Raw genomic sequence first — 27,577 nt, 5'->3', positions numbered from 1 at the left:
GTTTAAACAGTGAAGAGCCCTGCTAGATATGTGGTGGTTAAACAGTGAAGAGCCCTGCTAGATATGTGGTGTTTAAACAGTGAAGAGCCCTGCGTTGGTGGTTAAACAGTGAAGAGCCCTGCTAGATATGTGGTGTTTAAACAGTGAAGAGCCCTGCTAGATATGTGGTGGTTAAACAGTGAAGAGCCCTGCTAGTTATGTGGTGGTTAAACAGTGAAGAGCCCTGCTAGTTATGTGGTGGTTAAACAGTGAAGAGCCCTGCGGTGGTGGTTAAACAGTGAAGAGCCCTGCGGTGGTGGTTAAACAGTGAAGAGCCCTGCTAGATATGTGGTGTTTAAACAGTGAAGAGCCCTGCTAGATATGTGGTGGTTAAACAGTGAAGAGCCCTGCTAGTTATGTGGTGGTTAAACAGTGAAGAGCCCTGCTAGTTATGTGGTGGTTAAACAGTGAAGAGCCCTGCTAGTTATGTGGTGGTTAAACAGTGAAGAGCCCTGCGGTGGTGGTTAAACAGTGAAGAGCCCTGCGGTGGTGGTTAAACAGTGAAGAGCCCTGCTAGATATGTGGTGTTTAAACAGTGAAGAGCCCTGCTAGATATGTGGTGGTTAAACAGTGAAGAGCCCTGCTAGTTATGTGGTGGTTAAACAGTGAAGAGCCCTGCGGTGGTGGTTAAACAGTGAAGAGCCCTGATAGATATGTGGTGTTTAAACAGGGAAGAGCCCTGCAGGATATGTGGTGTTTAAACAGGGAAGAGCCCTGCAGGATATGTGGTGTTTAAACAGTGAAAAGCCCTGCTAGATATGGTGTGGTTAAACAGTGAAAAGCCCTGCTAGATATGTGGTGTTTAAACAGTGAAAAGCCCTGCTAGATATGTGGTGTTTAAACAGTGAAGAGCCCTGCAGTGGTGTTTAAACAGTGAAGAGCCCTGCTAGATATGTGGTGTTTAAACAGTGAAAAGCCCTGCTAGATATGTGGTGTTTAAACAGTGAAAAGCCCTGCTAGATATGTGGTGTTTAAACAGTGAAGAGCCCTGCTAGATGTGTGGTGGTTAAACAGTGAAGAGCCTTGATAGATATGGTGTGGTTAAACAGTGAAGAGCCCTGCTAGATATGTGGTGGTTAAACATTGAAGAGCCCTGCTAGATATGTGGTGGTTAAACAGTGAAGAGCCCATGCGGTGGTGGTTAAACAGTGAAGGGCCCTGCGGTGGTGGTTAAACAGTGAAGAGCCCTGCGGTGGTGTTTAAACAGTGAAGAGCCCTGCTAGATATGTGGTGTTTAAACAGTGAAGAGCCCTGATAGATATGGTGTGGTTAAACAGTGAAGAGCCCTGCTAGATATGTGGTGGTTAAACATTGAAGAGCCCTGCTAGATATGTGGTGGTTAAACAGTGAAGAGCCCATGCGGTGGTGGTTAAACAGTGAAGGGCCCTGCGGTGGTGGTTAAACAGTGAAGAGCCCATGCGGTGGTGGTTAAACAGTGAAGAGCCCTGCTAAATATGTGGTGGTTAAACAGTGAAGAGCCCTGCTAGATATGTGGTGTTTAAACAGTGAAGAGCCCTGCTAGATATGTGGTGGTTAAACAGTGAAGAGCCCTGCTAGATATGTGGTGTTTAAACAGTGAAGAGTCCTGCTAGATATGTGGTGTTTAAACAGTGAAGAGCCCTGCGGTGGTGGTTAAACAGTGAAGAGCCCTGCGGTGGTGGTTAAACAGTGAAGAGCCCTGCTAGATATGTGGTGTTTAAACAGTGAAGAGCCCTGCTAGATATGTGGTGGTTAAACAGTGAAGAGCCCTGCTAGATATGTGGTGGTTAAACAGTGAAGAGCCCTGCGGTGGTGGTTAAACAGTGAAGAGCCCTGCGGTGGTGGTTAAACAGTGAAGAGCCCTGCGGTGGTGGTTAAACAGTGAAGAGCCCTGCGGTGGTGGTTAAACAGTGAAGAGCCCTGCGGTGGTGGTTAAACAGTGAAGAGCCCTGCTAGATATGTGGTGGTTAAACAGTGAAGAGCCCTGCTAGATATGTGGTGTTTAAACAGTGAAGAGCCCTGCTAGATATGTGGTGTTTAAACAGTGAAGAGCCCTGCTAGATATGTGGTGCTTAAACAGTGAAGAGCCCTGCTAGATATGTGGTGTTTAAACAGTGAAGAGCCCTGCTAGATATGTGGTGTTTAAACAGTGAAGAGCCCTGCAGTGGTGGTTAAACAGTGAAGAGCCCTGCTAGATATGTGGTGTTTAAACAGTGAAGAGCCCTGCTAGATATGTGGTGTTTAAACAGTGAAGAGCCCTGCTAGATATGTGGTGTTTAAACAGTGAAGAGCCCTGCTAGATATGTGGTGTTTAAACAGTGAAAAGCCCTGCTAGATATGTGGTGTTTAAACAGTGAAGAGCCCTGCGGTGGTGGTTAAACAGTGAAGAGCCCTGATAGATATGTGGTGTTTAAACAGTGAAAAGCCCTGATAGATATGTGGTGGTTGAACAGTTAGAACCTAATATACCCCAGGGACACTTCTGTTAATCCTGAAGGAGTTAAGAGATCAGTCGGCTATAAGCCTACTACATCAGCCAGTCTGCTATACACACAGCCTCAGCACAGGACAGGTGTTTAATCACCAAACCTCATTCCTGGCAGGTGAATGTTAGCCTAAGCTATTCTACTAGTGTCTATAGTCCTATTTGTAGCTGTCTGTAGTGTCTGTAACTCTAGCTGTAGCTGTCTGTAGTGTCTGTAACTCTAGCTGTAGCTGTCTGTAGTGTCTGTAACCCTAGCTGTAGCTGTCTGTAGTGTCTGTACCTCTAGCTGTAGCTGTCTGTAGTGTCTGTAACTCTAGCTGTAGCTGTCTGTAGTGTCTGTAACTCTAGCTGTAGCTGTCTGTGGTGTCTGGAACTCTAGCTGTAGCTGTCTGTAGTGTCTGTACCTCTAGCTGTAGCTGTCTGTAGTGTCTGTAACTCTAGCTGTAGCTGTCTGTAGTGTCTGTAACTCTAGCTGTAGCTGTCTGTAGTGTCTGTAACTCTAGCTGTAGCTGTCTGTAGTGTCTGTAACTCTAGCTGTAGCTGTCTGTAGTGTCTGTAACTCTAGCTGTAGCTGTCTGTAGTGTCTGTAACTCTAGCTGTAGCTGTCTGTGGTGTCTGTAACTCTAGCTGTAGCTGTCTGTAGTGTCTGTAACTCTAGCTGTAGCTGTCTGTAGTGTCTGTAACTCTAGCTGTAGCTGTCTGTACCTCTAGCTGTAGCTGTCTGTAGTGTATGTTACCTCTAGCTGTAGCTGTCTGTAGTGTCTGTAACTCTAGCTGTAGCTGTCTGTGGTGTCTGGAACTCTAGCTGTAGCTGTCTGTAGTGTCTGCCTAACTGTAGCTGTCTATAGTGTCTGGCTAACTGTAGATGTCTGTAGCTGTCTGTAACCCTAGCTGTAGCTGTCTGTCTGTAGCCCTAACTGAAGCTGTCTGTAGCTGTCTCTAACCCTAGCTGTAGCTGTCTGTCTGTAGCCCTAACTGATGCTGTCTGTAGCTGTCTGTAACCCTGGCTGTAGCTGTCTGTCTGTAGCCCTAACTGAAGCTGTCTGTAGCTGTCTGTAACTCTAGCTGTAGCTGTCTGTCCGTAGCCCTAACTGAAGCTGTCGGTAGTGTCTGTAAATTTAGCTTTAGCCGTCTGTAGTGTCTGGCTAACTGTAGGTGCCTGTAGTGTCTGTAGCCCTAACCGTAGCTGTTGGTAGTGTCTGTAACTCTAGCTGTAGCTGTCTGTGACCCTAACTGTAGCTGTCTGTAGTGTCTGGAACTCTAGCTGTAGCTGTCTGTGACCCTAGCTGTAGCTGTCTGTAGTGTCTGTAACTCTAGCTGTAGCTGTCTGTAGTGTCTGTGACCCTAGCTGTAGCTGTCTGTAGTGTCTGTAACTCTAGCTGTAGCTGTCTGTAGTGTCTGTGACCCTAACTGTAGCTGTCTGTAGTGTCTGTAACTCTAGCTGTAGCTGTCTGTAGTGTTTGTAACTCTAGCTGTAGCTGTCTGTGACCCTAACTGTAGCTGTCTGTAGTGTCTGTAACTCTAGCTGTAGCTGTCTGTAGTGTCTGTAACTCTAGCTGTAGCTGTCTGTAGTGTTTGTAACTCTAGCTGTAGCTGTCTGTAGTGTCTGTAACCCTAGCTGTAGCTGTCTGTAGTGTCTGGAACCCTAACTGTAGCTGTCTGTGGTGTCTGGAACTCTAGCTGTAGCTGTCTGTGGTGTCTGTAACTCTAGCTGTAGCTGTCTGTAGTGTCTGTAACTCTAGCTGTAGCTGTCTGTGACCCTAACTGTAGCTGTCTGTAGTGTCTGTAACTCTAGCTGTAGCTGTCTGTGACCCTAACTGTAGCTGTCTGTAGTGTCTGGAACTCTAGCTGTAGCTGTCTGTAGTGTCTGTTACTCTAGCTGTAGCTGTCTGTGGTGTCTGTAGCCCAAGCTGTAGCTGTCTGTAGTGTCTGTACCTCTAGCTGTAGCTGTCTGTAGTGTCTGTAGCTGTCTGTAGTGTCTGTAACTCTAGCTGTAGCTGTCTGTAGTGTCTGTAACCCTAGCTGTAGCTGTCTGGTGTGTCTGTAGCTGTCTGTAGTGTCTGGAACTCTAGCTGTAGCTGTCTGTAGTGTCTGTAACTCTAGCTGTAGCCGTCTGTAGTGTCTGTAACTCTAGCTGTAGCTGTCTGGTGTGTCTGTAACTCTAGCTGTAGCTGTCTGTAGTGTCTGTAACTCTAGCTGTAGCCGTCTGTAGTGTCTGTAACTCTAGCTGTAGCTGTCTGTAGTGTCTGTAACCCTAGCTGTAGGTGTTTGGTATGTCTGTAGCCCTAACTGTAGCTGTCTGTAGTGTCTGGCTAGCTGTAGCCGTCTGTAGTGTCTGTGACTCTAGCTGTAGCTGTCTGTAGTGTCTGTAACTCTAGCTGTAGCTGTCTGTAGTGTCTGTAACTCTAGCTGTAGCTGTCTGTAGTGTCTGTGACCCTAGCTGTAGCTGTCTGGTGTGTCTGTAACTCTAGCTGTAGCTGTCTGGTGTGTCTGTAGCTTTCTGTAGTGTCTGGAACTCTAGCTGTAGCTGTCTATGGTGTCTGTAACCCTAGCTGTAGCTGTCTGTGGTGTCTGTAACTCTAGCTGTAGCTGTCTGGTGTGTCTGTAGCTGTCTGTAGTGTCTGGAACTCTAGCTGTAGCTGTCTGTGGTGTCTGTAACCCTAGCTGTAGCTGTCTGGTGTGTCTGTAGCTGTCTGTAGTGTCTGTAACTCTAGCTGTAGCTGTCTGTGACCCTAGCTGTAGCTGTCTGTGGTGTCTGTAACCCTAGCTGTAGCTGTCTGGTGTGTCTGTAGCTGTCTGTAGTGTCTGTAACTCTAGCTGTAGCTGTCTGTAGTGTCTGTAACTCTAGCTGTAGCTGTCTGTGACCCTAGCTGTAGCTGTCTGTGGTGTCTGTAACCCTAGCTGTAGCTGTCTGGTGTGTCTGTAGCTGTCTGTAGTGTCTGTAACTCTAGCTGTAGCTGTCTGTAGTGTCTGTAACTCTAGCTGTAGCTGTCTGGTGTGTCTGTAACTGTAGCTGTCTGTAGTGTCTGTAACTCTAGCTGTAGCTGTCTGTAGTGTCTGTAACCCTAGCTGTAGCTGTCTGTGGTGTCTGTAACTCTAGCTGTAGCTGTCTGTAGTGTCTGTAACCCTAGCTGTAGGTGTCTGGTATGTCTGTAGCCCTAACTGTAGCTGTCTGTAGTGTCTGTAACCCTAGCTGTAGCTGTCTGGTGTGTCTGTAGCTGTAGCTGTCGGTAGTGTATGTAGCCATACCTATAGCTGTCTATTGTCTGTAGCCCTAGCTCTAGCTGTCTGTGGTGTATGTTGCTGCCTGGATTGTATGTGGCCCTGGTAGTGTTGGTGGCTGTCTGTAGTGTCTGTAGCCCTACCCATAGCTGTCTATTGTCTGTAGCCCTAGCTCTTGCAGTGTGTGTTCTTTGTATCCCTAACTGAGACTGTCTGTTCCTTTCTGTAGTGTCTGTAGCTCTAATTCTAGGTGTCCCTAGCAAATCAAATCAAATCAAATCAAATGTTATTTGTCACATACACATGGTTAGCAGATGTTAATGCGAGTGTAGCGAAATGCTTGTGCTTCTAGTTCCGACAATGCAGTAATAACCAACAAGTAATCTAACTAACAATTCCAAAACTACTGTCTTATACACAGTGTAAGGGGTTAAAGAATATGTACATAAAGATATATGAATGAGTGATGGTACAGAGCGGCATAGGCAAGATGCAGTAGATGGTATCGAGTACAGTATATACATATGAGATGAGTATGTAAACAAAGTGGCATAGTTAAAGTGGCTAGTGATACATGTATTACATAAGGATGCAGTCGATGATATAGAGTACAGTATATACGTATGCATATGAGATGAATAATGTAAGGTAAGTAACATTATATAAGGTAGCATTGTTTAAAGTGGCTAGTGATATATTTACATCATTTCCCATCAATTCCCATTATTAAAGTGGCTGGAGTTGAGTCCGTGTCAGTGACAGTGTGTTGGCAGCAGCCACTCAATGTTAGTGGTGGCTGTTTAACAGTCTGATGGCCTTGAGATAGAAGCTGTTTTTCAGTCTCTCGGTCCCAGCTTTGATGCACCTGTACTGACCTCGCCTTCTGGATGATAGCGGGGTGAACAGGCATCGGGTGGTTGATGTCCTTGATGATCTTTATGGCCTTCCTGTAACATCAGGTGGTGTAGGTGTCCTGGAGGGCAGGTAGTTTGCCCCCGGTGATGCGTTGTGCAGACCTCACTACCCTCTGGAGAGCCTTACGGTTGAGGGCGGAGCAGTTGCCGTACCAGGCGGTGATACAGCCCGCCAGGATGCTCTCGATTGTGCATCTGTAGAAGTTTGTGAGTGCTTTTGGTGACAAGCCAAATTTCTTCAGCCTCCTGAGGTTGAAGAGGCGCTGCTGCGCATTCTTCACGATGCTGTCTGTGTGAGTGGACCAATTCAGTTTGTCTGTGATGTGTATGCCGAGGAACTTAAAACTTGCTACCCTCTCCACTACTGTTCCATCGATGTGGATAGGGGGGTGTTCCCTCTGCTGTTTCCTGAAGTCCACAATCATCTCCTTAGTTTTGTTGACGTTGAGTGTGAGGTTATTTTCCTGACACCACACTCCGAGGGCCCTCACCTCCTCCCTGTAGGCCGTCTCGTCGTTGTTGGTAATCAAGCCTACCACTGTTGTGTCGTCCGCAAACTTGATGATTGAGTTGGAGGCGTGCGTGGCCACGCAGTCGTGGGTGAACAGGGAGTACAGGAGAGGGCTCAGAACGCACCCTTGTGGGGCCCCAGTGTTGAGGATCAGCGGGGAGGAGATGTTGTTGCCTACCCTCACCACCTGGGGGCGGCCCGTCAGGAAGTCCAGTACCCAGTTGCACAGGGCGGGGTCGAGACCCAGGGTCTCGAGCTTGATGACGAGCTTGGAGGGTACTATGGTGTTGAATGCCGAGCTGTAGTCGATGAACAGCATTCTCACATAGGTATTCCTCTTGTCCAGATGGGTTAGGGCAGTGTGCAGTGTGGTTGAGATTGCATCGTCTGTGGACCTATTTGGGCGGTAAGCAAATTGGAGTGGGTCTAGGGTGTCAGGTAGGGTGGAGGCGATATGGTCCTTGACTAGTCTCTCAAAGCACTTCATGATGACGGAAGTGAGTGCTACGGGGCGGTAGTCGTTTAGCTCAGTTACCTTAGCTTTCTTGGGAACAGGAACAATGGTGGCCCTCTTGAAGCATGTGGGAACAGCAGACTGGTATAGGGATTGATTGAATATGTCCGTAAACACACCGGCCAGCTGGTCTGCGCATGCTCTGAGGGCGCGGCTGGGGATGCCGTCTGGGCCTGCAGCCTTGCGAGGGTTAACACATTTAAATGTCTTACTCACCTCGGCTGCAGTGAAGGAGAGACCGCATCCAAAATAGCCCTGGCACAAATCAGCCCTGGCACAAATTAGCCCTGGCACAAATCAGCCCTGGCACAAATCATCCCTGGCACAAATCAGCCCTGGCACAAATTAGCCCTGGCACAAATTAGCCCTGGCACAAATCAGCCCTGGCACAAATCATCCCTGGCACAAATCAGCCCTGGCACAAATCAGCCCTGGCACAAATCAGCCCTGGCAAAAATTAGCGGAATAGTTGGTTTATGAATGGAAACCAAGCTGTAACCCTGTAGCTCTGTATGTGTGGTCTGTATCCTAGTATCACCAGACTGTCTGTATCCTAGTATCACCAGACTGTCTGTCTGTATCCTAGTATCACCAGACTGTCTGTCTGTATCCTAGCATCACCAGACTGTCTGTCTGTATCCTAGTATCCTAGCATCACCAGACTGTCTGTCTGTATCCTAGTATCCTAGCATCACCAGACTGTCTGTCTGTATCCTAGTATCACCAGACTGTCTGTCTGTATCCTAGTATCACCAGACTGTCTGTCTGTATCCTAGCATCACCAGACTGTCTGTCTGTATCCTAGTATCCTAGCATCACCAGACTGTCTGTCTGTATCCTAGTATCACCAGACTGTCTGTCTGTATCCTAGTATCACCAGACTGTTTGTCTGTATCCTAGTATCCAGTGTCCTGTTTGATATGACAACACAGTGTGCAGCATTGAACTGTCCTGTTTGATATGACAACACAGCGTGCAGCATTGAACTGTCCTGTTTGATATGACAACACAGTGTGCAGCATTGAACTGTCCTGTTTGATATGACAACACAGTGTGCAGCATTGAACTGTCCTGTTTGATATGACAACACAGTGTGCAGCATTGAACTGTCCTGTTTGATATGACAACACAGTGTGCAGCATTGAACTGTCCTGTTTGATATGACAACACAGTGTGCAGTATTGAACTGTCCTGTTTGATATGACAACACAGCGTGCAGCATTGAACTGTCCTGTTTGATATGACAACACAGTGTGCAGCATTGAACTGTCCTGTTTGATATGACAACACAGCGTGCAGCATTGAACTGTCCTGTTTGATATGACAACACAGTGTGCAGCATTGAACTGTCCTGTTTGATATGACAACACAGTGTGCAGCATTGAACTGTCCTGTTTGATATGACAACACAGAGTGCAGTATTGAACTGTCCTGTTTGATATGACAACACAGCGTGCAGCATTGAACTGTCCTGTTTGATATGACAACACAGTGTGCAGCATTGAACTGTCCTGTTTGATATGACAACACAGCGTGCAGCATTGAACTGTCCTGTTTGATATGACAACACAGCGTGCAGCATTGAACTGTCCTGTTTGATATGACAACACAGTGTGCAGCATTGAACTGTCCTGTTTGATATGACAACACAGTGTGCAGCATTGAACTGTCCTGTTTGATATGACAACACAGTGTGCAGCATTGCAGTGTCCTGTTTGATATGACAACACAGCGTGCAGCATTGAACTGTCCTGTTTGATATGACAAGACAGCGTGCAGCATTGAACTGTCCTGTTTGACATTCCAACACAGCATGCAGCATTGCAGTGTCCTGAGGCATTACTAATAACAGAGGTCCTGTGGTATACTTCCTATTCTGTGGGCACGATCACCACCCAGTAAACAGTGATTCTTCATGGAAGCTTCACAAATCAATATCACAAGACCAGGTTATTTCAAAGTTAAGCGGATAAGTATTCCTCCCCTCCTCTGGCCAGATCACAGCGGTTAACGGGACGCTCTGTAAGAAACCATTGTCTTGAAATGAAAAAAATCCTGGGGGCCGAAAGCAAGCCTGTTTTTTTTAGGTAATTTTCTATTTTGGTTCTGTGGGGAGCTGTTCTCTTGTGGTTCTGGGAAGCATCACAAAGCTCTACATTAAGCGTCTCTGTGGCTGCCCCCCTCCAGCCCAGAGACACTATTGGATCATAAGTGACTCTCTATAGCTGCTCCCCTCTTGGCCCTACAGACCGGAGATACATGACCAAAAGTATATGGACACAGGTTACCTTCCATCTTAAGTCATGTCCTCAAAACGTTCAGTGACAGAGGCCCAACAAGGAGGAGCCCGTAGCTGGATTTGTCTCCCGATTCATTCTTTGGGATGACTGAAGCCAAGTGGGTGACTGAAGCCTGCTTGTTTTAAGTGGGGTACATGGGTCCCCCTCCTCTCCATCTCCCCATCCAAATCTGTAGTTGGTTGCATTTCCTAAAGCCTAACTAATTAACTTTTACGTGATATGCTATCACATTGTCACTTTATGTTGTTTATCTCAAGAATTCGGACGGGAGATGAGTGTTACAAATTGTACGAATCAATGGGTCCTGAATTCCTACGGCTTTAATCATTTTTGAATTGTCAAATGATGTCTCACCATGATTTCTCACCTTTGAGTGTTCATGTTGATCAATATTTTGACATGCTGGCCTATTGTAAATGATCGGTTAGCATGCAGTAATAACTGTTAGCATGCAGCATTTTACTATGGTGTTAAATGCTGAGTTGTAGTCGATGAACAGCATTCTTACATAGGTATTCCTCTTGTCCAGATGGGTTAGGGCAGTGTGCAGTGTGGTTTCGATTGCATCGCCTGTGGACCTATTGGGGCGGTAAGTAAATTGGAGTGGGTCTAGGTTGTCAGGTAGGGTGGAGGTGATATGGTCCTTGACTAGTCTCTCAAAGCACTTCATGATGACGGAAGTGAGTGCTACGGGACGATAGTCATTTAGCTCAGTTACCTTAGCTTTCTTGGGAACAGGAACAATGGTGGCCCTCTTGAAGCATGTGGGAACAGCAGACTTGGATAGGGATTGATTGAATATGTCCGTAAACACACCAGCCAGATGGTCTGCGCATGCTCTGAGGACGCGGCTGGGGATGCCGTCTGGGCCGGCAGCCTTGCGAGGGTTAACACGTTTAAATGTTTTACTGACGTTGGCTGCGGTGAAGGAGAGCCTGCAGCTTTTGGTAGCGGGCCGTGTCGGTGGCACTGTGTTGTCCTCAAAGCGAGCAAAGAAGTTGTTTAGTCTGTCTGGGAGCAAGACATCGGTGTCCGCGATGGGGCTGGTTTTCCTTTTGTAATCCGTGATTGACTGTAGACCCTGCCACATACCTCTCATACCTCTCAATACATACAATTGTGAACATATTGTAATTTCTAATGCTAATGCAGAGGCACCAATACATTGTCCAGTCCACTTATTGTATGCTGTTTCTATGTACATTCCCTTATGTCTAACATTCTAAGGCGTCTCAGGTTTTACTCATTCTGCTGAAGAAGTGTATCAGAAGTGTATTCTGAAATTAGTTACAAAACAGTAGAAATGCAGTGTTGTGTTGCTGCTGTTTCTCTGATATTCAACAGTCCATTACTAGCTCTGTTGACCATGAGAGCATTTTGCCAGAGAAAATGGGTTGAGGCCTACTATTTAGGCTCGAAATGACATGTGGTCCATTGTTTACCTGGTCATCAATGACATGTGACCCGTTGTTACCTTGCTACCTGGCAACGACCACAAGGGTGTTTCAAAGAGCTGTCAGTCAAGGCGAGCTCATGAATATAAGCTCCCGATCCACTCAGTCTGTTCTTTCAGACTTCCTGATAGTTAGAGATGAGAGAAAAGGTACAGTTTCTTTCATTCTGAGCATAAAAATATTATTGGTAATGTTTTGGTAATTTATTTTTACTTGGGAACTAGGATGACTGTGCTGGGCCTTTAAAGAAAGTTAACATTCAGAGAAAGTTAAGAAACAACATTCTTCTGTGGGAATTTCAGTACTTCAGCATAACTTTTTCTGCAGGTCTACTCATGGTTCTATTTGAAGTCATGTTCTCAGAACATTAAGAAAACCGTAAAAACCACCAGAAAACATTAGTAACGTTCAAAGAACAGTCTAAGAATGTAATTTAAAAACATATACATTCCATTATCAGCATCAACAAAGCTCTCTATCCTCCATCTTGTTAAGTGTGTTCAGGTGTGTTGTCTGCAACCACTAATTGGCTACACCAGATCCTAATGAGTGCTTGTTTCCTTTGAAATGAGGTCTGTTTGAATAGAATGAAATGAACAGCTTTGTATGCGTAAACAAACATGACATGCTAGCTCCAGCCTGGAGGCACAGTGGACTAGGTCCATGGATAGAGAATACAGGGCCTTCAGAAAGTATCCTTACCACTTATTCCACGTTGTGTTGTTACAGCCTGAATTCAAAATCAATTCAATTATATATTTTTCTCACCCATCTACACACAATACCTCATAATGACAAAGTGAAAACAGGTTTTTAGATACTTAGTAGAAGCACCTTTGGCAGTGATTACTGCTGTGAGTCTTTCTGGGTACGTTTCTAAGAGCTTTCCACACCTAGATTGTGCAATATTTGCCCATTTTTCTTCAGAATTCTTCAAACTCTGTCAACTGCAACTGTAACTTGGCCACTCAAGAACAGTCACTGTCTTCTTGTTAAGCAATTCCAGTGTAGATTTGGCCTTGGGTTTTAGGTTATGAGGAAGAGGACTAGAACTGGGGCCAAGGTAGAGGACTGGAACTGGGGCCGAGGTCGGGGACTGGAACTGGGGCCGAGGTAGAGGTAGAGGACTGGAACTGGGGCCAAGGTAGAGGACTGGAGCTGGAGCTTAGGTAGAGGACTGGAACTGGGGCCAAGGTAGAGAGCTGGAGCTGGAGCTGAGGTAGAGGACTGGAACTGGGGCCAAGGTAGAGAGCTGGAGCTGGAGCTGAGGTAGAAGACTGGAGCTGGAACCGAGGTAGAGGACTGGAGCTGGAGCTGAGGTAGACTGCTGGAGCTGGGGACAAGGTAGAGGACTGGAGCTGGAGCTGAGGTAGACTGCTGGAGTTGGGGCCAAGGTAGAGGGCTGGAACTGGGGCCGAGGTAGAGGGCTGGAGCTGGAGCCAAGGTAGAGGGCTGGAGCTGGGGCTAAGGTAGAGGACTGGAGCTGGGGCCAAGGTAGAGGGCTGAGGCTGTGGTAGGGGGCTGGTATAATGCCAAAGGCAGTGGCTGAAACTGGGAGAGTTTCTATCCACTAGCAGTCCTGTGGTCTAAAGTATTAGATCAGAACTCTGTCTCTGTGCCCTGACTGAACCAGTCTACCCTTTACCATGTCTTTATCAGTCTGCCCTTTACCATGTCTTTATCAGTCTGCCCTTTACCATGTCTTTATCAGTCTGCCCTTTACCATGTCTTTATCAGTCTGCCCTTTCCATGTCTTTATCAGTCTGCCCTTTACCATGTCTTTATCAGTCTGCCCTTTACCATGTCTTTATCAGTCTGCCCTTTACCATGTCTTTATTAGTCTGCCCTTTACCATGTCTTATCAGTCTGCCCTTTCCATGTCTTTATCAGTCTGCCCTTTCCATGTCTTTATCAGTCTGCCCTTTACCATGTCTTTATCAGTCTGCCCTTTCCATGTCTATCAGTCTGTCCTTTACGATGTCTTTATCAGTCTGCCCTTTACCATGTCTTTATCTGTCAGCCCTTTATCAGTCTGCCCTTCCATGTCTTTATCAGTCTGCCCTTTACCATGTCTTTATCAGTCTGCCCTTTCCATGTCTTTATCAGTCTGCCCTTTACCATGTCTTTATCAGTCTGCCCTTTACCATGTCTTTATCAGTCTGCCCTTTCCATGTCTTTATCAGTCTGCTCTTTACCATGTCTTTATCAGTCTGCCCTTTACCATGTCTTTATCAGTCTGCCCTTCACCATGTCTTTATCAGTCTGCCCTTTCCATGTCTTTATCAGTCTGCCCTTTACCATGTCTTTATCAGTCTGCCCTTTACCATGTCTTTATCTGTCAGCCCTTTCCATGTCTTTATCTGTCAGCCCTTTCCATGTCTTTATCTGTCAGCCCTTTACCATGTCTTTATCAGTCTGCCCTTTACCATGTCTTTATCAGTCTGCCCTTTCCATGTCTTTATCAGTCTGCCCTTGACCATGTCTTTATTAGTCTGCCCTTTACCATGTCTTTATTAGTCTGCCCTTTACCATGTCTTTATCAGTCTGCCCTTTACCATGTCTTTATCTGTCAGCCCTTTCCATGTCTTTATCTGTCAGCCCTTTCCATGTCTTTATCTGTCAGCCCTTTACCATGTCTTTATCAGTCTGCCCTTTACCATGTCTTTATCAGTCTGCCCTTTACCATGTCTTTATCTGTCAGCCCTTTCCATGTCTTTATCTGTCAGCCCTTTACCATGTCTTTATCAGTCTGCCCTTTACCATGTCTTTATCAGTCTGCCCTTTCCATGTCTTTATCAGTCTGCCCTTTCCATGTCTTTATCAGTCTGCCCTTTACCATGTCTTTATCTGTCAGCCCTTTCCATGTCTTTATCTGTCAGCCCTTTACCATGTCTTTATCAGTCTGCCCTTTCCATGTCTTTATCAGTCTGCCCTTTACCATGTCTTATCTGTCAGCCCTTTCCATGTCTTTATCTGTCAGCCCTTTACCATGTCTTTATCAGTCTGCCCTTTCCATGTCTTTATCAGTCTGCCCTTTCCATGTCTTTATCAGTCTGCCCTTTACCATGTCTTTATCTGTCAGCCCTTTCCATGTCTTTATCTGTCAGCCCTTTCCACGTCTTTATCAGTCTGCCCTTTACCATGTCTTTATCAGTCTGCCCTTTACCATGTCTTTATCAGTCTGCCCTTTACCATGTCTTTATCTGTCAGCCCTTTCCATGTCTTTATCTGTCAGCCCTTTCCATGTCTTTATCTGTCAGCCCTTTCCATGTCTTTATCAGTCTGCCCTTTCCCATGTCTTTATCAGTCTGCCCTTTCCATGTCTTTATCAGTCTGCCCTTTCCATGTCTTTATCAGTCTGCCCTTTACCATGTCTTTATCTGTCAGCCCTTTCCATGTCTTTATCTGTCAGCCCTTTCCATGTCTTTATCAGTCTGCCCTTTACCATGTCTTTATCAGTCTGCCCTTTCCATGTCTTTATCAGTCTGCCCTTTCCATGTCTTTATCTGTCAGCCCTTTCCATGTCTTTATCTGTCAGCCCTTTACCATGTCTTTATCTGTCTGCCCTTTACCATGTCTTTATCTGTCTGCCCTTTACCATGTCTTTATCAGTCTGCCCTTTCCATGTCTTTATCAGTCTGCCCTTTACCATGTCTTTATCTGTCAGCCCTTTCCATGTCTTTATCTGTCAGCCCTTTACCATGTCTTTATCTGTCAGCCCTTTACCATGTCTTTATCTGTCAGCCCTTTACCATGTCTTTATCAGTCTGCCCTTTACCATGTCTTTATCAGTCTGCCCTTTACCATGTCTTTATCAGTCTGCCCTTTACCATGTCTTTATCAGTCTGCCCTTTCCATGTCTTTATCAGTCTGCCCTTTACCATGTCTTTAACAGTCTCCCCATTTGGGAGAGCCAAATGATGAGGTTTGTAAAGTGATTTCTCCCCATATCCCCATTTGGGAGAGCCAAATGATGAGGTTTGTAAAGTGATTTCTCCCCATATCCCCATTTGGGAGAGCCAAATGATGAGGTTTGTAAAGTGATTTCTCCCCATATCCCCATTTGGGAGAGCCAAATTATGAGGTTTGTAAAGTGATTTCTCCCCATATCCCCATTTGGGAGAGCCAAATGATGAGGTTTGTAAAGTGATTTCTCCCCATATCCCCATTTGGGAGAGCCAAATGATGAGGTTTGTAAAGTGATTTCTCCCCATATCCCCATTTGGGAGAGCCAAATGATGAGGTTTGTAAAGTGATTTCTCCCCATATCCCCATTTGGGAGAGCCAAATGATGAGGTTTGTAAAGTGATTTCTCCCCATATCCCCATTTGGGAGAGCCAAATGATGTTTGTTTAATTTATTACAGTTCTCCCAGAAGTGGTTTAATTCTATGAATTCCTCAACTCCATCCAGCTGATTTCTAATGTTCTGTTCCTCTGTTCTCAGGGTGTGTTTGTATTGCTTCAGTGTTTCTCCATATTGAAGGCCTATATTTTTGTTGTCTGGTTCTCTGTGTTTTTGATTAGATATATTTCTCAATGACTTCTTTAGATTTCTCCAATCATTATCGAACCATTTTTCATTATCTCATGGGGCCTCTGGAGGGTAGAGAAGGGACTCAGCGCTGAGGGGGACATGGGGCCTCTGGAGGGTAGAGAAGGGACTCAGCGCTGAGGGGACATGGAGGGTAGAGAAGGGACTCAGCGCTGAGGGGGAGTGGGGACATGGGGCCTCTGGAGGGTAGAGAAGGGACTCAGCGCTGAGGGGGAGTGGGGACATGGGGCCTCTGGAGGGTAGAGAAGGGACTCAGCGCTGAGGGGGACATGGGGCCTCTGGAGGGTAGAGAAGGGACTCAGCACTGAGAGGGACATGGGGCCTCTGGAGGGTAGAGAAGGGACTCAGCCCTGAGGGGGAGTGGGGACATGGGGCCTCTGGAGGGTAGAGAAGGGACTCAGCGCTGAGGGGGACATGGGGCCTCTGGAGGGTAGAGAAGGGACTCAGCCCTGAGGGGGAGTGGGGCCTCTGGAGGGTAGAGAAGGGACTCAGCGCTGAGGGGGAGTGGGGACATGGGGCCTCTGGAGGGTAGAGAAGGGACTCAGCGCTGAGGGGGACATGGGGCCTCTGGAGGGTAGAGAAGGGACTCAGCGCTGAGGGGGAGTGGGGACATGGAGGGTAGAGAAGGGACTCAGCGCTGAGGGGGAGTGGGGACATGGGGCCTCTGGAGGGTAGAGAAGGGACTCAGCGCTGAGGGGGAGTGGGGACATGGGGCCTCTGGAGGGTAGAGAAGGGACTCAGCGCTGAGGGGGACATGGAGCCTCTGGAGGGTAGAGAAGGGACTCAGCGCTGAGGGGACATGGGGCCTCTGTGCTCTGCTACTGCTGCTGTTCTGCTGCCACGGTGCCATGGCAACCGTTTTTGTTAGTCTGCTGCTGTTGCTAGCTAGCTCTAATTTAGCTCAAAAACAGCAAAAAGAGTAAAACATCTTCAAACTAAAAAACAACAGAAGATATATTAAAGTTAGAGTCCCTGATCCTTCTTGGTTGACTCACTCAGTTTAGTTGTTTGATGTAGTTGTATGAACTCCCCTTGCTAGGTTTGTTCTAGCTACATTTTTCTGGCTAGCTTGTTAGCCTGTTGGCTAGGTTTATGTTGTGTAGCTAGCTAGCGAAGTCAAAACCTCTTCACTTGAGGCGCAAAGTAAATGTTTTATATATTCTGATTGAACAGAGTTGTTGTTCATCACTTCTTATCTTGAATTATTTTGAGATTAGAGTGTTTATCTCATTCTGTAGCTCTCTCTTTCTCTGTCATTCACAATCTGGATGACAATAATGATCTGTGCCTCAGTGAGAGTCATTATCTACCTGCCAGGGTCTCTGTAGCCAACATGAATAAACTAGTTCTTCAGGGTGTATCAGAGCAGTGTGTACTACTACTGTATTGGTTTCTCTCAGCGCTGCAGAGGTAGGATCCCATTTAGGCCTGATCCGTTTCTTCCCTCGGGACATCTACTGCCGTCACACAGACTACTTCCTGATCTGTATGGTGGAGGGTGAAGACATCCCCTAGATGCTGGTCTTGGGTCAGTTTTATATTGTCCCCCACTTATGGTTAAGGTTAGGATTGGGGAAGGTGAAGCTGATCCTAGATCTGTTCATAGGGGAACTTCAACCCATGTGTTGCAATCACGTCAGACTTGTAAGAGTTTGGACAGGTTTCCTTTCGGCATGGCGTCTGGAGTCTATAGTAGCAGCAGAGCTAGACGCAACATTGCTGCTAATGTTACATTATATTAGCAGAGACCAGTGATTCACACACCTGCTTTGACCCTTGACCTCAAATAATAGAAATAGAATCTCATTCTAGTTCTGTGCCTCAAATGTTGTTGTGACCAAATGAGCAACTGGATGCCCCAGGCTACAGATCAGTGTTTCAAGGAACTGGCCTCAACCCAGCAGAATGTCTACATCCCTAATAGACTGTAAACCACTAGCTGATGAACTGTACAACTCTGAATAACTCTGGTCTCAGCCCTTGGTATCCCCGTCACACAGAGGTAAACTTCACCAGCTCCTAGTTCCCCTCCTGTTTCATGTTCCCACTCCTCCCCCTCCTCCTCCTCCTCCTAGGCCCGCTCCTGTTTCATGTTCCCACTCCTCCTCCTCCTCCTCCTAGTCCCTCTCCCCCTCCTCCTCCTAGTCCCTCTCCCCCTCCTCCTCCTAGGCCCCCTCCCCCTCCTCCTCCTAGTCCCCCTCCTCTTCCTCCTCCTAGTCCCTCTCCCCCTCCTCCTCCTAGTCCCCCTTCCCCTACTCCTAGTCCCCCTCCCCCTCCTCCTCCTCCTAGTCCCTCTCCTCCTCCTCCTAGTCCCCCTCTTCCTCCTCCTAGTCCCCCTCCCCCTCCTCCTCCTAGTCCCCCTCCTCCTCCAGCTCCTAGTCCCCCTCCTCCTCCTCCTCCTCCTCCTCCTCCTAGTCCCTCTCCCCCTCCTCCTCCTAGTCCCCTTCCCCCTCCTCATCCTCCTAGTCCCCCTCCCCCTCATCCTAGTCCCCCTCCTCCTCCTAGACCCTCTCCCCCTCCTCGTCCTCCTAGTCCCCCTCCCCCTCCTCCTCCTCCTAGTCCCCCTCCCCCTCCTCCTTGTCCCCCTCCTCCTCCTAGTCCCTCTCCCTCTTCCTCCTCCTAGACCCTCTCCCCCTCCTCGTCCTCCTAGTCCCCCTCCCCCTCCTTCTAGTCCCCCTCCTCCTAGTCCCTCTCCCGCTCCTCCTAGTCCACCTCGCCCTCCTCCTAGTCCCCTCCTCCTCCTTCTAGTCCCCCTCCCCCTCCTAGTCCCCCTCCCCCTCCTCCTCCTAGTCCCTCTCCCCCTCCTCCTCCTAGTCCCTCTCCCCCTCCTCCTAGTCCCTTCTCTTCCTCCTCCTCCTAGTCCCCCTCCTCCTCCTCCTAGTTCCTCTCCCCCTCCTCCTCCTAGTCCCTCTCCTCCTAGTCCCTCTCCCCCTCCTCCTAGTCCCCCTCCACCTCCTAGACCCCCTCCTCCTAGTCCCTCTCCCTCTCCCTCTCCCCCTCCTCCTCCTAGTCCCCCTCCCCTCCCCCTCCTCCTCCTAGTCCCTCTCCCCCTCCTCCTCCTAGTCCCCCTCCCTCTCCTCCTACTCCTAGTCATTTTGACATGATTTTCTAGATTCAGAACATAAAATCAATCAATCAAATGTATTTATAAAGTCCTTTTTACATCAGCCGATGTCACAAAGTGCTGTACAGAAACCCAGCCTAAATCCCAAACACAGGCAGAAGCACGGTGGCTAGGAAAAACTCCCTAGAGAGGGGGAGAGGGAAGGCCAGTCCTCTTCTGGCTGTGTCGGGTTGAGATTATAACAGAACATGGCCAAGATGTTCAAACGTTCATAGATGACCAGCAGGGTCAAATAATAATAATAATGACAGTGGTTGTAGAGGGTGCAACAGGTCAGCACCTCAGGAGTAAATGTCAGTTGGCTTTTCATAGACGATCATTCAAAGTTAGAGACAGCAGGTGCGGTAGAGAGAGAGTCGAAAACAGCAGGTCCGGGACAAGGTAGAATGTCCGGTGAACAGGTCAGGGTTCCATAGCCGCAGGTAGAACAGTTGAAAGTGGAGCAGCAGCACGGCCAGGTGGACTGGGGACAGCAAGGAGTCATCATGCCAGGTAGTCCTGAGGCATGGTCCCAGGGCTCAGGTCCTCCGGAAGGGGAGGGAGAGGGAGAGAATTAGAGAGAGCACACTTAAATTCACACAGGACACCCGATAAGACAGGAGAAATACTCCAGATATAACGGACTGACCCCAGCCCCCTGACCCAAACTATTGCAGCATAAATACTGGAGGCTGAGACAGGAGGGGTCGGCTGACACTGTGACCCCACCGATGATACCCCCGGACAGGGCCAAACAGGAAGGATATAACCCCACCCACTTTGCCAAAGCACAGCCCCCACACCACTAGAGGGATATCTTCAACCACCAACTTACTACCCTGAGACAAGGCCGAGTATAGCCCACGAAGATCTCCCCCACGGAACAAACCCGAGGGGGGTGGGGCCAACCCGGACAGGAAGATCATGTCAGTGACTCAACCCACTCAAGTGACGCACCCCTCCTAGGGACGGTATGGAAGAGCACCAGTAAGCCAGTTACTCAGCCGGCCAGGCAGAGACATCAAGAGTGGTTCATCGCTCCAGTGCCTTTCCATTCATAAAACAACATCCATAATGTTCCAGGACTAATTCTATTAGCATTTTGGGATGATTCTAGATTCAGAACATAAAACAACATCCATAATGTTCCAGGACTAATTCTATTAGCATTTTGGCATGATTCTAGATTCAGAACATAAAACAACATCCATAATGTTCCAGGACTAATTCTATTAGCATTTTGGCATGATTCTGGATTCAGAACATAAAACAACATCCATAATGTTCCAGGACTAATCCCATTAGCATTTTGGCATGATTCTGGATTCAGAATATAAAATGTTGATAATGCTCCAGGTGATTAATAAATTATAACTGATCTGAATTAGTAACTGAATCAAGTGGTGTAATTATTGATTATAGGTGATTAATAACTGATATTCCTGTCTCCTCTACTCCACATATCTTACAGGTGAATCTAGTGGTGTAATTATTGATTATAGGTGATTAATAACTACTATTCTGAATCCTCTACTCCACAGATCTTACAGGTGAATCTAGTGGTGTAATTATTGATTATAGGTGATTAATAACTACTATTCTGAATCCTCTACTCCACAGATCTTACAGGTGAATCTAGTGGTGTAATTATTGATTATAGGTGATTAATAACTGATATTCTGTCTCTACTCCACAGATCTTACAGGTGAATCTAGTGGTGTAATTATTGATTATATGTGATTAATAACTACTATTCTGAATCCTCTACTCCACAGATCTTACAGGTGAATCTAGTGGTGTAATTATTGATTATAGGTGATTAATAACTACTATTCTGAATCCTCTACTCCACAGATCTTACAGGTGAATCTAGTGGTGTAATTATTGATTATAGGTGATTAATAACTGATATTCTGTCTCTACTCCACAGATCTTACAGGTGAATCTAGTGGTGTAATTATTGATTATAGGTGATTAATAACTGATATTCTGTCTCTACTCCACAGATCTTACAGGTGAATCTCGTGGTGTAATTATTGATGATAGGTGATTAATAACTGATATCCTGTCTCCTCTACTCCACAGATCTTACAGGTGAATCTAGTGATGTCCATGTTGCTGTATGTGTTGTTCCTAGCTTACCTCTACGGTATCCAGGCAACGCACATGGAGCGCCAGCAGCCCCCGCCCACCCAGGACCCCATCAACTCCCTCATCATCCAGCTGCTGCAGGCGGACCTGACCCGCGGCCGGGGGAGGCAGGGTGAGGGCCAGGACAGGCAGGCCCAGGACACATTGCCACCGTTGGGCCTGCTCGCCATTGACACCCCGCTGGACGACAGTAGATTCCTGGAGAGGCGCAGCTCGCTGTACCAGCCCAGGTCGTCTGACCTGCTGGAGCAGCAGAAACACTACAACTCTCCCCGGGTCCTGCTGAGTGAGCGGGCGCCCCTGCAGCCTCCTCCGCTCTACTCTATAGATGACTACGTGGGCAGCTCTGACAGAACCAACAAGACCCGCAGGAAGAGATACGCTGAACACAAGAGTTACCGCGGGGAGTACTCCGTCTGTGACAGCCAATCACAGTGGGTGACAGACAAGACGAATGCGGTGGACATCAGGGGTCGTCAGGTCACCGTCCTGGATCAGATAAAGATGGGAACCGCTGAAAGCAACTTTGTGAAGCAGTACTTCTATGAGACCAAGTGTCGGACTGCCAAACCTTTTAAGAGCGGCTGTCGCGGCATCGATGACAAACACTGGAACTCGCAGTGTAAGACCTCTCAGACGTACGTCAGAGCTCTGACGCAGGACCGTACCTCTGTGGGCTGGCGCTGGATACGGATAGACACTTCCTGTGTCTGTGCGTTGTCACGGAAACACCGCAGGACGTAAACACACAACCCGACCATAGACATTATGGAATATATTTCCTTATTGTGAAGGGGGGGCTGTACATATAAATTATTATTTAAGTTATGTGAAATACATGTCGTTTCTACATGGCTATATATGATATATAAATATAATTGTTATTTATTGAAGTCATCATCAAAGGAAAAAATAAAATAAAAAATTAACCAAGAACTCCTAACATGCGGCTCCACAGCCACCACACAGCCTAGCATCTTCAGACTCAGACCATGGAGCTGGACAGTACAGCCTAGCATCTTCAGACTCAGACCATGGAGCTGGACAGTACAGCCTAGCATCTTCAGACTCAGACCATGGAGCTGGACAGTACAGCCTAGCATGGAGAGACTCTACCATTGCGCTGGACAGTACAGCCTAGTGTGGAGAGACTCTACCATGGGGCTGGACAGTACAGCCTAGCATGGAGAGACTCTACCATTGCGCTGGACAGTACAGCCTAGTGTGGAGAGACTCTACCATGGGGCTGGACAGTACAGCCTAGTATGGAGAGACTCTACCATTGCGCTGGACAGTACAGCCTAGCATGGAGAGACTCTACCATTGGGCTGGACAGTACAGCCTAGCATCTTCAGACTCAGACCATGGATCTGGACTGTACAGCCTAGCATGGAGAGACTCTACCATGAGGCTGGACAGTACAGCCTAGCATGGAGAGACTCTACCATTGGGCTGGACAGTACAGCCTAGCATGGAGAGACTCTACCATTGGGCTGGACAGTACAGCCTATTGTGGAGAGACTCTACCATTGGGCTGGACAGTACAGCCTAGTATGAAGAGACAACGTGCCTTGTTGATATACCTAGGGCAGCAGATGAAAAATAAGATCACTAGGGGATATGACATCACCAGGTGTGGAGTAGGGGATCTACACTGTCATTCAGCTCATTCTATGACATCACTGCTCTGACTGTTGAAAACAGAAATCTGGTCCAAATGTTATTGTGGACTAAATATGTACTGTCTGGATGTATGGACAAACCACTGTCTGGATGTATGGACAAACCACGAACATGTACGGGTATTCGACAGACCTGCTGACATACGACAGACCTGCTGACATACGACAGACCAGACATGTTTGGGTTTTCCATGATGTAGTAACTAAAGGTTTTGCTGTATCATCCAGGCTCAATACATGAGGTCTGATATGGTACTTTGTTACCAGGCCTCTGGCCTGGAAGAGCTGTGGCTGTAGGGAGGCTGGGCAGTATGTATAGAGCACATGGAGCAGGTCTGTCTGGCCTCATTAGGTCATGTTCCGCTAATGTTATCAGGACCAAAGCCTCTCAGCCCCCTCCTCTCCCTGTTAATCTGGTCCTGTCTGACCGTCTCCAACCTCTAACCCGAAACCCAACGTCTAAGCCTAAAGCCACCTCCACTCTCTAAGCCTAAAGCCAGCTCCACTCTCTAAGCCTAAAGCCACCTCCACTCTCTAAGCCTAAAGCCAGCTCCACTCTCTAAGCCTAAAGCCACCTCCACTCTTTAATCCTAAAGCCACCTCCACTCTCTAAGCCTAAAGCCACCTCCACTCTCTAAGCCTAAAGCCACCTCCACTCTCTAAGCCTAAAGCCACCTCCACTCTCTAAGCCTAAAGCCACCTCCACTCTCTAAGCCTAAAGCCACCTCCACTCTCTAAGCCTAAAGTCACCTCCACTCTCTAAGCCCTAAAGTCACCTCCACTCTCTAAGCCTAAAGCCACCTCCACTCTCTAAGCCTAAAGCCACCTCCACTCTCTAAGCCTAAAGCCACCTCCACTCTCTAAGCCTAAAGCCACCTCCACTCTCTAAGCCTAAAGCCACCTCCACTCTCTAAGCCTAAAGCCACCTCCACTCTCTAAGCCTAAAGCCACCTCCACTCTCTAAGCCTAAAGCCACCTCCACTCTCTAAGCCTAAAGCCACCTCCACTCTCTAAGCTTAAAGCCAACTTCTAACCCTGGTGAATGCTCACCTCTATGTTTGGTGATACCCTGCCCTGAGAACAGTGGAACAGTATGATAGACCCTAGTAGAACCTGGTAGAACCTGGTAGAATCTCAGAACCTGGTAGAATCTAGTAGAACCCGAGTGAACCCAGTAGAACCTGATAGAGCTCTGTGATGTCCAGGGCAAGCAGCAGGTAGGTTGAGGTGTTGAGGCAGGTTAGCAGGTAGGTAGCAGGTATCAGGCTCACATCAGGCTGTGCCATAGCTAATGACATGGTGTCTTAGGGAGTGGAAAGCTGCCTAAGGATATGTTCATATGTGCAGAGCTAGGATTGAAACCCCTAAGCTACCCTGTAAGATGCTTTACGACAGGCCAATCCCAGCTTCAGATCACTGTCTGTCGGGTGGGCTTTTACCTAAATCATGCATTGATGTCATTTGTAAGTCTGGAGGACAGAGTTGTGTGTTGCGTAAGACCTCAGACTTCCTGTCGGGTACGAGGTCAGACAGCAATGCCAGAGAGCTATTCATAAGACTTCCAGGTCAGAGGTTAGAGTTTAGAGGTCAGTTGGTTCAGGCTCAGACACTAAATCTGACACCTGTCTATCAAACAAACAACCCAGACCCCTAACCCTACCTCACTAACCCTGACCCCTAACCCTACCTCAGTAACCCTACCTAACCCTGACCCCTACCTCACTAACCCTACCTCACTAACCCTACCTAACCCAGACCCCTAACCCTACCTCACTAACCCTACCTAACCCTGACCCCTAACCCTACCTCAGTAACCCTACCTAACCCTGACCCCTAACACTACCTCACTAACCCTACCTGACCCCTAACACTACCTCAGTAACCCTACCTAACCCTGACCCCTAACACTACCTCAGGATCAGAGAACACTGAGAAGACCTGTCAACCTCAATGTATCGGGAGGAACCTCCACACAACCATCACAGAACATTCATACAACCATCACAGAACATCATTTACTTTGAATTTTTACCCCAATTTCGTGGTATCCAACTGATAGTTACAGTCTTGTCCCATCGCTGCAACTCCCTTACGGACTCGCGGCGACGGACTCGAGGCGAATGTCGAGAGCCGTGCGTCCTCCGAAATACAACCCAGCCAAGCCGCACTGCTTCTTGACACCATGCTTCCGGCTTAAGCGGTTAAGCCGGAAGCCAGCCGCACCAATGTGTCGGAGGAAACACCGTACACCTGGCGACCGTGTCAGCATGCATTGCACCCGGCCCACCACAGGAGTAGCTAGTGTGGAATGGGACAAGGCCCTCCCCTAACCTGGATGACGCTGGGCCAATTGTGTGCCGTCTCATAGGTCTCCCGGTCGCTGCCGGCTGCGATAGAGCCTGAACTCGAACCCAGGATCTCTAGTGGCACAGCCTTAGACCACTGAGCCACTCGGGAGGCCCCTCATAACATCCATACAACCATCACAGAACATTCATACAACCATCTCCTAACATTCATACAACCTTTTCATAACATTCATACAACAATCACAGAACAACCATGCAACCATCACAGAACATCCATACAACCATCTCCTAACATTCATACAACCTTTTCATAACATTCATACAACCATCACAGAACATTCATACAACCATCTCCTAACATTCATACAACCTTTTCATAACATTCATACAACAATCACAGAACAACCATGCAACCATCACAGAACAACCTTACAACCATCACAGAACATCCATACAACCATCACAGAACAACCTTACAACCATCACAGAACAACCATACAACCATCACAGAACAACCTTACAACCATCACAGAACAACCTTACAACCATCACAGAACATCCATACAACCATCACAGAACAACCTTACAACCATCACAGAACATCCATACAACCATCACAGAACAACCTTACAACCATCACAGAACAACCTTACAACCATCACAGAACATCCATACAACCATCACAGAACAACCTTACAACCATCACAGAACAACCTTACAACCATCACAGAACATCCATACAACCATCACAGAACAACCTTACAACCATCACAGAACAACCATGCAACCATCACAGAACAACCTTACAACCATCACAGAACAACCTTACAACCATCACAGAACAACCATGCAACCATCACAGAACAACCATGCAACCATCACAGAACAACCATGCAACCATCACAGAACAACCATGCAACCATCACAGAACAACCATGCAACCATCACAGAACAACCATGCAACCATCACAGAACAACCTTACAACCATCACAGAACAACCTTACAACCATCACAGAACAACCTTACAACCATCACAGAACAACCATGCAACCATCACAGAACAACCTTACAACCATCACAGAACAACCTTACAACCATCACAGAACATTTACACAAATTGTAAAGTTCCATCCCACAGGCCACATAGAGACAGCTAAACCAGACCAATTCAGGCAGCTAACCCAGAGTTAACAAAGTTACTAAAGCTTTGATGCAGGGAGGGGGATTGACAGGCTGACAAAGTAAGGAATGAGAGTTTAAACCAGAGGTTATATTTAGGAAGGAGTTTCATAGATTCTCCAACTCCAGTAGGATTATACAGCTATACGATGTTGATACAGGCACCACTAGAAACCATCTGACCCAAATATAGACCTTTAACAACCTGACCATGGAGCTCCTTTACACCAGCAGAGGGGAGGAGGTGAGAGGAAGGGGCGATTCAGACAACAGGGAAATATCAGAAGGGTGGAACCACTGGCCTATATTATGGAACAGAGAAGGGATTATAAGAAGCTGACTGACAGCAGAGACCCGGGGGTGGAAACAGATGGGGTTAGAACCAATTACCTATAGGGTAGAACAAAGAGGGGGTTAGAACCAATTACCTATAGGGTGGAACAGAGAGGGGGTTAGAACCAATGACCTATAGAGTGGAACAGAGAGGGGGTTAGAACCAATTACCTATAGAGTGGAACAGAGAGGGGGTTAGAACCAATGACCTATAGAGTGGAACATAGAGGGGGTTAGAACCAATGACCTATAGAGTGGAACAGAGAGGGGGTTAGAACCAATGACCTATAGAGTGGAACAGAGAGGGGGTAAGAACCAATGACCTATAGAGTGGAACAGAGAGGGGGTTAGAACCAATGACCTATAGAGCGGAACAGAGAGGGGGTTAGAACCAATGACCTATAGAGTGGAACAGAGAGGGGGTTAGAACCAATGACCTATAGAGTGGAACAGAGAGGGGGTTAGAACCAATGACCTATAGAGTGGAACAGAGAGGGGGTTAGAACCAATGACCTATAGAGTGGAACATCATCGTTGCATTGTTCTCCTGTGATAACAGCTGGAGAAGAACTGGCCACCCACACCATTACAGATAGGAGTTCTCCCACAGACCTATACCACCCACACCATTACAGACAGGTGTTCTCCCACATACCTATACCACCCACACCATTACAGATAGGAGTTCTCCCACAGACCTATACCACCCACACCATTACAGATAGGCGTTCTCCCACAGACCTATACCACCCACACCATTACAGATAGGTGTTCTCCCACAGACCTATACCACCCACACCATTACAGATAGGAGTTCTCCCACAGACCTATACCACCCACACCATTA

At 47.4% G+C, this 27,577-nt stretch overlaps 1 protein-coding gene across 1 annotated transcript in view; it reads left to right on the top strand.

Moving 5' to 3' along the window:
* Positions 1-24,649, top strand: part of LOC116371812 (neurotrophin-3-like) — a 131,755-nt gene extending 107,106 nt beyond the window's left edge. Inside the window, exon 2 of the mRNA XM_031820829.1 lies at positions 21,161-24,649. Coding sequence (XP_031676689.1) covers positions 21,161-21,970 — 810 coding nt within the window. The 3' untranslated portion in view covers positions 21,971-24,649. The remainder of the gene's footprint in view (positions 1-21,160) is intronic.
* The last annotated feature ends 2,928 nt before the right edge of the window (positions 24,650-27,577 follow it).

The sequence above is a fragment of the Oncorhynchus kisutch genome, unplaced genomic scaffold (assembly GCF_002021735.2).
Source record: "Oncorhynchus kisutch isolate 150728-3 unplaced genomic scaffold, Okis_V2 scaffold3703, whole genome shotgun sequence".
In the NCBI taxonomy this organism is placed as follows: domain Eukaryota; kingdom Metazoa; phylum Chordata; class Actinopteri; order Salmoniformes; family Salmonidae; genus Oncorhynchus; species Oncorhynchus kisutch.
The sequence above is the reverse complement of the archived record's forward strand: the minus strand, read 5'-3'. Positions and strand labels throughout refer to the sequence as shown.